At 42.5% G+C, this 10,910-nt stretch overlaps 2 protein-coding genes across 2 annotated transcripts in view; one reads left to right on the plus strand and one right to left on the minus strand.

The window, feature by feature from the left end:
• Positions 1-6,140: 6,140 nt before the first annotated feature.
• LOC149044516 (uncharacterized) lies at positions 6,141-8,250 on the minus strand. Its single transcript, XM_089208549.1, has one exon. It carries the CDS (start codon positions 8,115-8,117, stop codon positions 6,963-6,965), a length of 1,155 nt encoding a protein of 384 aa, XP_089064675.1. The 5' UTR covers positions 8,118-8,250; the 3' UTR covers positions 6,141-6,962.
• A 171-nt stretch (positions 8,251-8,421) lies between these two features.
• Positions 8,422-10,910, plus strand: part of LOC149044517 (uncharacterized) — a 3,859-nt gene continuing 1,370 nt past the window's right edge. Inside the window, exons 1-2 of the mRNA XM_089208502.1 lie at positions 8,422-8,790; positions 8,949-10,910. The exon at positions 8,949-10,910 is cut by the window's right edge and continues 19 nt beyond it. Coding sequence (XP_089064628.1) covers positions 8,559-8,790; positions 8,949-10,910 — 2,194 coding nt within the window. The 5' untranslated portion in view covers positions 8,422-8,558. The remainder of the gene's footprint in view (positions 8,791-8,948) is intronic.

Genomic DNA, 10,910 nt, shown 5'->3' on the forward strand with positions numbered 1-10,910 from the left:
TCTTTTGGAAACATAAAATGCAATAAAAAGTATTGTGTTGTGTGAAGTTTATAGCCTCTATGGTGATTTTTTTTAATACTAAATACAACTTTGCAACTAAAGTCAGTTCAGTTCATACATACATGATCAGTAGCACAGTTCACGTGTACAAACACAGATAAGCAAACATAAACAAAAATATCTCTCGTACTTTTCCAGCTACAATGCCGAGACTTGGCACAAATAAAAAAGACATAATACTCGACAACTTTGCATAATATCATGGATTTTTATTGAATTCTCATTTTTTTACAAATTTAATTTTTCCAAAAATATGCATAATTTAGGGCGTCACGCGTAACATTCCCATACACAAAATTATCATTATCTTAAAATTTCTTGTGTTTCTCGCAGAAGATATCAACGGAAAAAATCACCTAAAATATCACAATAAATCCGAGATTTCAGATGTATATGTACCAATTTGAAAGACAGACTAACCTTAGAGAAAAATAGCACTTTTTGTTCAAGTGTACAAGCATCACGCTCCATGTTTCAGTCCATGAAATCAGGAGAAACGTATTCCCCTCGGCGGCATAGAACGCCGTGATAGTAAAAAGCTTGTTACAATGGAATTCTCATCTTCTAGAGAGCCAGTCCAGAAAGTTTTGGCGACTTTGTGTATTTCAATCTTGAGAATGAAGCAAATGTTTGATTCCCAAACACTGTGAAACATACCGCGTCTTTCCGTAAATAAAGGATGCAATGCCAAATGTAAGCCATCCGCAGTACCGCCGGCGTTGGACCAAACATGTTAATTTCCTGCCGTGTCATTCTCATCTCATAACTGTGGTGTTTACGGTTAAATAACCACTGAGACGTTCGGTAGAAACACAACGATATTTAATCAACCTGTGAGACGAAACCCGACTACAGAATAGCTTCTCTTCATAAGGACCGCGTGTGCATTCCGAACATTATGATTGGCAGCTGTCAGAAACACTACATCTCTCCCCTTCTTGATTGTAAACTTGAATACATGTATGTCTAGAAAAAATCGACTTAAGCAACTGAACTCTGATGATTAAGAACGATAAACTGGAACGTGTTTAGCTTGTCACAAAGTTCAACTGCAAGCTTCGAGTGTCTGGTTCTATTGCACAAGTAGGACAAAGTCTTTCAGTTTTGCAGGGAGCCTTGTTTGCCTCTGAGATCGCCGCAAGGGTGTAATTGGGCTTGGAGAACTTGATGACTTGTCTTGTTCTGAAACTTCTGGTGACCAAGGCTCTGCTGTTAAATCTTCGTCTGCCTGCCCTTGTGTTATCTTTTCAGCATGCCTTATGTGGTTCGGGACAACTTTGAACATGGATGAGTTACGCGTGATAGTTTTATTCCCATTGCTTGCTGTAACCATAGATCCTTTCTTTTCTTCAACCACGAGAGGTACTGGACTGAACGGGGAGCTTAGCTTGTTGCGCTTTGGTTGCTTAATAAGGACTGTGTCTCCTAGCTTGATCTTGCTCTCTCTCACTCCTAACTTATGGTCTGCATATGCTTTCATCTTCAACTTCTGTTCTGCATCCCTATCTGTCATGTTCTTCTGTTTCTCAAGAACTGGTGGTGTCACTTCTGGTAGCGTAGTCTTGAGCTTCCTGTGATTAAGTGCTTCGCACGGCGAAATTTCAGTGGTCGAATGAGGTGTCGCCCGATACTGTCGTAGAAACTTGTAGAGTTCTTGTTTCCAGCTCTTGTGCTCAACGGTAGCGGCTCTCACGCACTTCTCTAGTGTCTTCATGAAACGTTCCGCTTCGCCATTAGCTCTTGGCCAGAGAGGCGTGATTTTGCGGTGGTGAAAACCCAGATGCTCAGCAAAGTTCTTGAACTCCGCGCCATTGAAGGGGGGTCCGTTGTCACTCTTTAAGACATCAGGAATTCCTTGTCGAGCGAAGATTGAGTCAAGCTTCGGGATGGTGGATCTAGCAGAAGTGGATGTGACGATTTCAACTTCTGGGAAACGGCTGTACTCGTCTATGACGACCATGAGGTACTCTCCTGAAGGGAGTGGTCCAAGAAAGTCCATCGCAAGTTCTTTCCAGGGGGCGTTTGGTAGCAGTGTCATCTTTAGAGGTTCGAGTCGTTCTGCCTTACTAGTAGTTGTTGCTTGGCATGGTAAACAGCTGTCGACTTTTTCCTTAACCATCTTGTCTAGACCAGGAAACCACACTTTCTCTCTGATGAGGCGTTTTGTTTTTACCATTCCTTGGTGTCCAACGTGTGCTAGGTCTACACCTCTGCCTCTCAGTACTTTTGGGACTACAATCCTGTTTCCTCTCAGTACAATTCCTTGGTAGGCCGACAGTTCGTCCTTCACATTTCTGTACTCCTGTACTTCGGGATGTGTCCAATTGTCAGTCTCGATGGCCTTGATAAGTGCTTGGAGCGAAACGTCCTTCTCCGACTCTAACTTGATTTCTTGCAGCGTCATTGCTTTTGGCACTGCCTGGTTGCATACATAGTTAACGTAGTCTTCTGCAATGCTGCGCTCCTTGCTTTCTATGTTACTTGGATGGCGGCTCATAAAATCGGCTGGATTCTCCGCGTCCTTGCCAGGTCGATAGGTGAGTTGGCAGTTGTAAGGCATGAGCCTCAGCTTCCATCTGTCGATGCGCGCTGACGTTGGCTTGTGACTGTTAAAGATACCTAGGAGTGGTTTGTGGTCTGTGGCAATGGTGAACTCTGATCCATACAAATAAAGATGAAAATGTTCGACTGCCCAGACTACTCCTAGCATCTCCCTCTCCGTTTGAGAGTATCTGCTCTCGACGTCACTGAGTGCTCGGCTAGCGTAACTGATAACTTTACCATCCTGCACCAACAATCCTCCAAGTCCGACAGGGCTCGCGTCGACTATCACTTCACTCTTGAGTCTTGGATTGAAGTACGACATCACGTGATTCTTGATCAGGCTGTCTTTCAGCTTGTCGAATGCTCGTTGCTGTTCGTCGGCCCACTGCCATGACTTGTCCTTCTTGGTTAACAGTCGTAGAGGAGCAGTTATCGTAGCGTAGTTTGGAATGTAACGAGACACATATTGAGCCATTCCCAGCAGAGACTTCACCTCGCCGATGCTTTCTGGCTTGTTCATGTCAGTGATCGCTTTGATCTTGGCTGGGTCTGCCTTGACTCCATTCTTGCTGAAAATCTGTCCGTAGAACTTAATCTCACTCCTTGAAAAGGAACATTTCTCCTTGTTCAGGCGTACGCCATGTTGTTTCAGCCGCTCCAGTACACCACGGAGGTTCTCATCGTGTTTCTTCTGAGTTTTTCCATAAACGATAATGTCGTCGGACATATTCTTGCATCCAGGGAGGCCTGTGAGTATTTCTTCGATTGCGTTCTGAAAGATCTCGGATGCTGCGTTAATTCCAAACATGAGGCGCTTGTATCTTCGGAGTCCGACGTGTGTGCTGAATGTGGTAATGTAGCGGCTCTCTGGGGCCAGCTCCAGTTGGTGGTATCCAGACGAAAGGTCTAACTTGCTGAAGACTGTCGCTCCGTTGAGGTCAGCAACCAGATCGTCTATGGTCGGCATCAGGTGTTTTTCTCGTTTAACAGCCTTGTTGGCCTCTCGCATGTCCACACATATTCTCACTTCACCAGAGCTCTTGGGGACTATGACAATAGGGCTCACCCAGGGTGTTGGGCCCGTTACAGTCTCGATGATGTCTAGCTCTTCTAATCGCTTTAACTCCATTTCGACATCCTTTCTGACATGGAAGGGTATCCGACGGTGTGGTTGTTGTTTGGGTGCAACGTTAGTGTCTATGTGAAGCTTGATGACTTTCCCTCGCACTTTGCCGATTCCACCGAACAGGCTTTCCAAATCCCCGTTAATGGGGGACTGGGGACTGGTCTCGTCAGGTTTGACTTGATTGATGATCTTGAGCACACCAAGTTTCGTAGCAGTGTTAAAACTCAGGAGGTTTCCTGAAGCACCTTTGATGACGTGCAAGGTTGTCCATGTGCTGCTGGCGTTGGCGAATATTTCGGCTTCGATGGTTCCCAGAACAGGTAGGGGTGTGGATGATCCGTAGGAGAAAATTCTGCGCTTGGAGGCTTCTGGTACCTTCCGTTGGTATAACTCCCTGAAGGTGCGTTCGTCTATGAGATCGACCGATGCACCGGAGTCGACCATCATTTCGATTTGCTTTCCATCGATCCTGACGTGGCAAGTTGGTTGCTTGTCACCGCCTATAGTGTATAGGTATTCGTCATTTTCAGCCGTGTCTTCATGTGTGACGTGTTTTGCTGACTCAGGTGGATTTGTTCTACAAACACGAGCAAAATGGTTTAGTTTGCCACAGGAGGTGCACTTCTTGTTCCTCGCGGGGCAGGAGTCTTTGTGAGGGTATGGTCCGCCACAGTTCCTACATTTAATGTTCTCTTTTCGGGAGTTGCTGCGATTGCGTGACTCGTAGCGAGTGCGTGACTCGTAGCGAGTGCGTGACTCCTGGCGAGGTTGTTGATGGCGCTGTTTCCCTTTGAGATGTGTCGAGATTCCTCTCTTCTTAAACTTTACCGCGTTTACGGTTTGTTCGTGATTTTCTAACTCCTTTGCTTGTATTTCGCTTAATTCTAAGGCTCTACCAGCTTTCATGAGGCCGGCTAAGTCGAGGTCTTCTCGCAGAGCTTTGCGCCGTAGGGAATTCGATTTACAGTTCAAGATAATCTGTTCTTTGATTTCTTTGTCTGGATTTGTGAAATCGCAGGTCTTCGCTAGGCTTCTCAAGCGTGTGTGAAAGCAGTCAAGGTTTTCTCCGTCTTTTTGCTTGGCTTGCCGGAAATTGTACACTTCGTACGTTACGTTGACTTGCGGAGAGAAGTGAGCAGTTAGTTTCTCGACGGCCTTTTTGTAATCTTTGTCTCCACCGACGTCTTGAAGCGTGTCGAAGATCTCGTCGACTTCTGGACCGCCGTAATGCAGCAAAAGGGCTCTCTTCTGCGTATCATCGGAGATTCCCATTCCAATAGTTAGTCTCTCGAATCTTCCTAACCATTTCTTCCATCTTGGGCCTGCATTTCCATCGAGGTGAACTTCAAACGGTGGGAAGTTTGGTAGAGAAATGGCCATGATGTTTACGCGGGAAAATGCTTCGGAGATCGCTTTGGATTTTTCTGTGAAAATCACTTCGGAAATCCCGTTAAATCCTTTTGGTTTTGTTGTGTGTGTGTTCTATGAATAATCCTCGTCGCCAGATGTGGTGTTTACGGTTAAATAACCACTGAGACGTTCGGTAGAAACACAACGATATTTAATCAACCTGTGAGACGAAACCCGACTACAGAATAGCTTCTCTTCATAAGGACCGCGTGTGCATTCCGAACATTATGATTGGCAGCTGTCAGAAACACTACAATAACGAAGCTAACTGCTCATTTTCACGAGAAAATATAACAAATTGAGGGAGCAAGAAGCGTTTTTCTAAATCCCAAACGTTTTGAAACATTTCGTTCAAGGTTTCAGGTTACATTGAGGAAAGAAAGCGAAAACAGCCGCGCGTCACTTCGAAAACTCTCGACCACTTCGACCGCCATTTCACTCGGCTACGTGCAATCGAAGGAAAAACAACAGCTTTGAAACCACCCTAGAAGCTTCTAGAAGCTTCTAGAAGCTTTTTGTTATGTAATAAGCCTGGTACACATGAAAGAGATCATGAAAATGAAAATTGGTAGGGTCGCAATGCATCATGGGTAATAGAGAAATTGCTGGAAATTAACCGAAATGTCCCAAAATAAAGCAATAAGTGAAAGAACTGTAATCTATTCTCTAAATAAAGAGTTTCAAGAGGTTTTTGATTCCTTTATAAATATTTTGTATTTTTCTTGCATGTTACGCTATTGTTCATATGTACTGTGCTACTGATCACATCCTGTGAATCAAAGAACACAAAATTCTTAAACAACTTAAGTATGTATTTTCATCACTTCTACCATTTCCTTGCAAGAGGTTGCAATGGTTTTCCAGGAATGCCATCTGTTTATCAGAAAGTGGAACACTTGTATCCAGAACTACTGCCTGATGGTCTTCTTCTTCCAGGGACAGGGGCAAAGGGGTCAAATCCGTAATCATGCCTATTACAAGCATCAAACACACTTTCAACTGTGGCTTATCAAGAGTATTTATTTTCAAGCATTCCAGCTGTACATAATTGAATTGGAGAAAGATTTCCTTCAGAAGATAGTGTATGATTTTCCCGCCGGCTCTTGAACTTCTGTAAAAGTATGCCGTTAGTTACTGGCGTAAAATCTTACATATAAACACAACCGACTGGAAGAAATTACACCGTTAGTTACTGGCGTAAAATCTTCCATATAAACACAACCGACTGGAAGAAATTACGCCATTAGTTACTTATTAAAATAAATTAAAAATTATATAATTTAATATGGAAAGTTAATATGCATTTATTGTAAGGCAAAATTTCAAGATAAGGTCTAGTTTTTAGTGGCTAACTAAGTCATGCATTCTCTGGGAGGTGTTGGTGAGACCTGCTTCATATTTGTGATTGTCACTGAGTTCTTTATAGGCTTATTATATATATTATACCTCTAGTAACTCCTAAATCAAATTTATGAAATATAATTAATTTAGAAAATATTACTTGTTTATTATATTTTGAGTATCTTAACAAATGGAAAGATAATTACAATTAAAAACAACCAAATACTGGTAATCTCATCAGACTTACGAGAAATCTTTTTACCTCTTATAATTAAGTGTTTCAATGCCCAAATATTTAGTTATACAGCAGATTATCTCACCGTACAGTTTACTTGAAGTTTAATTCACGCATCACAACTGTCAGAAACTTCTGGTTGTAATTTCAAAGGAGCTGTCATGTGCTTTAAATTAAATTAACCTCTGTGTTCCAAAACCTTTACTTTCAACTGTAAATGAAAACCTTGTCATTTGTGAGTTTCATTCATGAACAGGTGGTGGGTGATGCAGATTGCACATTTACAGTCAATTCCTTCAGCTCCTCACAATCCCACCCTTTATGGGTTCCACTGGCCTCATTTAAAAACTCCTTGATTGTAGCTCCTGTTATGGCATTACTTAACCCAGATGGGTAGTTTTTTGCTCCTTCATTCAATTTCTGGTTTATTTGCTCTAGTATTTCATGAATTTTCTCTGCAGTCAAGTCATCAACATTTTCAGGAAAGCATATTGCATAAACTTGTCCTAAAAATTCTTCCTCTTCTCGTGCTAACCTTCGTTCAATCTGTTTTTCTTTAACAACTCCAATCATTATCATTTCACAATCGTACTTAAGAAGTACAGGTCCTCCTGAAAAACCATGATTGAGTCCTGAGCTACATAATACCATCAATTCTGGGCGTCCATAACGTTCCTCGTTTGTGCCAGAGATCATACCATCAACACATAGTGCTTTAGATCCATGATGGCTGCTTGGATAACCATAGCAGAAAAATTTTAATCCGACTTTCTGGACTTCGTGGGACAGTTGTAATGGGCAAATTTTACTTGCATTCAGTTTTGGACAATGAAGAAGAGCCAGATCCTTAGCGGCATCATCATAGATTACCCTACAAAACAATTTGTTCTTCGTCTGTTCGTTAGAAATAAAGACGACGTATTCGTTACTATTATCAAACAGAACGGTTTCCACCACATGTCGACATGTTACCACGAAGTGCTCCTGGATGACTGTGCCAGTTCCGTGTTCAACCATCTCCATATTTTCAGCAGAATCGATGTGTTCAGCTTCGATCGTTTCTTTCTGATTCCTTGCCATTTCTAGCTTACTTTCGTCACATTTCCTTCCGTACGATTGCGAGCCCATATTTTCCAAATTCAAAACTATGTAGCGGATATCACCTATGTCTAAGTCCTTTGCCTTCAATGCTCGATCCCAGTCAACGTATTGATCCACGTCAATGAGATTGCAGCCCAGAATTCGACACTTGGCTTCATCCTTGTCATACCTCTTCCATGGTTCTATCTTCCTACAAATACAAACTTTAACGCAGGAATTTATCGCCCTTCTCCCATTTTCTCCTAATAAATCCATCTTCCTAACCTCGCCTTTGGACATACTTTTTTGGTGGGACCACATCTTAAAATTAGTTGGTAGAAAAATCACTAACAACTATCTTGGTTGAAGGAGAGGGGAGTTACTACATCACAGGCAAAGGGCAGGGTAAAAAGGGTTCGCATGAGATTCTATCCAGCAAAGAACCAGCTCGGTCGAGAGGGCCTGAAATGGAATATTTAATGACGTCAAAACATAACCGAAGATTCTCGGAAATCCGCCGAACATCCGAAGCTGTAAATCCCATGATTCTTAGTAGAGGAGACTGGTTATGAAAGTCGGCGAGCTTCAAAGACCGATGTCTTTGTTTTGATTTTTGCCTTGTCACGTGATCGCGACAGTGCACATTTATCAAACGATCATGGCGTCCGTCGAGTAGTTTCTTGTTAGTTGTGCGATATGTGTTAGGTTTCTCCGTAATTTTCATCAGTATATGGTTGTCGTTTTGCAAGAAATATAAAAGTTATGCCAGGGGCTAATTGCTCAGTATTTGGCTGTGGTTCGTGCAGAAGAACGAAGGGAATTGGTATTTGGAAGTTGCTTGTGGCAAAAGACGAAGCTCATGGAACATGGCGAGACGAATGGCTTGGTGAGATAAAAAAGACAAGAGAAATGGATCAGAACTTCAGGGAACAGTTGAAGAGCGATAGAATATATACCTGTGAGAAGCATTTTGCGCCCGAAGATATCGAAATATGTAAGTACATATCTGTATTTTCTTGTTAAATTTTCGGATTTGCTTCGAGTTAGTTTTCACCGATCAGTGTTGCTGCTGTTTGAAGTTCGTTCTGAAAGTGGATATGGTTTTAGGTTTGACTATTTCCAAGTTTGACAATTTTATCTTTTCTTTGATAGATCAATCTGCGAAAATGACTAAAAAGAAGCCCAAATTTGGAGCTTTGCCGAAGCTGAACATGCCTAAGAAAAGCCATGAAAGCAGCAAGCCTTCACCACGTCCTGAACGTTCGATTGTAAAATGTAACGAGGGGCCTTTACCACACAGCTACTACAAGGGATTTTCAGAGCTCTGCCAACGAGTTAAAAGCCTAAAAAGTCTTGGTGATTGGAGCCTGAAGATCTTTGAGGACAAAATTGTGCTGAAGAAAACCGTGCATCCGTACGTTCTGCCACGTTTGGAAATTATTATGGATGACAGTCTTGGCTTTACTGTGAAAGTATTTGGTTCCTATTTACCTGAAGATTATCCTTTGTACCTGGACTATCGTAGAACAGTTCGAAATATTACTGTATCTAACTTAATAAGGCAACTGGAGGGATACAGGTTGTGTGATGGAGTCTCTATAATGGAACTTAATGGGAAATTGTATCATCATGTTATACCATTGAGTCATGACACATTTGGAGAAGAAGAGGAGCAGCAGTTCCCACATAAGGGATTTTGGAGAGCAAAAGGCTGTTTTCTCTTGTGTCAGCAACATGTTGTCTGCTGTGAATGTGACGAATTCATGTGCTGTTCAGAAAATGCAAGAAAATCGAAAGAAAGTCGGTCAGCAAAGCCTGCACATGTGAAAGCACCAGTTTCCCAGACAAACCCAGAGCGCATAAAGTTGACTTTACAGGGGCAAAGACTGAGGTGCGCTGAACTTGAGCAGCAGTTGAATGACATGAAAGCGGAATTGCAAAAGTCCAATATTGAGATTGACCATGAACTAAGTGATGACTTTGCAAGAATTATTGGCTCAGCAAAACAAGTTACCCCTTTCATGAATCTCTTCTGGCAGGAACAAAAAAAGCTGTTCTCAAGAAGCAGCACAGGAGTATGCTACCATCCCATGATCATCCGGTTTTGCCTCTCTTTGGCAGCTAAATCTCCTTCAACCTATGAGGAACTAAGAAATAGTGGAGTTTTAGTGCTTCCTAGTCAAAGGCGACTTAAAGACTATCGGAATGCCATTAAGCCAGATAGGGGCTTTCAGAAGGGAGTGATAGACATTCTTAAGGAAGAGACAGACAGTTATTTTGATGTGCAAAGATATGTCGTTCTCTTATTTGATGAAATGAAAGTGATCGCAAACCTTGTTCTAGACAAGACAACTGGAGAGCTGATTGGTTTCACAGACCTGGGTGATCCTGACTTGAACTTTGGAGTATTAGAGAAAGTGGACATGATTGCAACACATGCTCTTGCATTTCTTGTTCGTGGAGTGTGCACTGACCTAAAGTTTGGATTAGCTCACTTTGCTACTGCTGGCATCACTGCAGCTCAGCTGATGCCCCTGTTCTGGGAAGCAGTATGTATTTTGGAGACAACGTGCAACCTGTGGGTCATTGCAACAACTTCTGATGGGGCTTCCCCAAACAGGAGATTTTATCGTCTCCACAAGCCACTAGATGGGGATGCTGATGGTGTTGTGTGCTACCGTACAATTAACTTGTATGCACCACATCGATATGTATACTTTTTTTCTGATGCACCACACCTTGTCAAAACCGTAAGAAACTGCCTAAAGAGCTCTGGATCTGGATCCTGTACAAGATATATGTGGAATAATGGGCAGTACATCCTGTGGCAACACATCACAGAGATCTTCTACCAAGACATTGACAGTGGACTCAAATTACTACCAAAGCTGACCTATGAGCATGTGAACCTGAATGCCTATTCAGTAATGCGGGTGAATCTTGCTGCACAAGTCCTGAGTGCTTCTGTTGCAGCCATACTTAAGTCATTGGGTCCTCCCGAGGCAACAGCCACAGCCAAACTCTGTGAAATGGTGGACAGCTTCTTTGACTGCCTGAATGTTCGAAGCAGGACAGAGCATGGGAGAAAGCACAAGCCATTTCTTGCTCCCTACA

This window comes from Pocillopora damicornis, chromosome 6 (assembly GCF_964200805.1).
Source record: "Pocillopora damicornis chromosome 6, jaPocDami1.2, whole genome shotgun sequence".
In the NCBI taxonomy this organism is placed as follows: Eukaryota; Metazoa; Cnidaria; class Anthozoa; order Scleractinia; family Pocilloporidae; genus Pocillopora; species Pocillopora damicornis.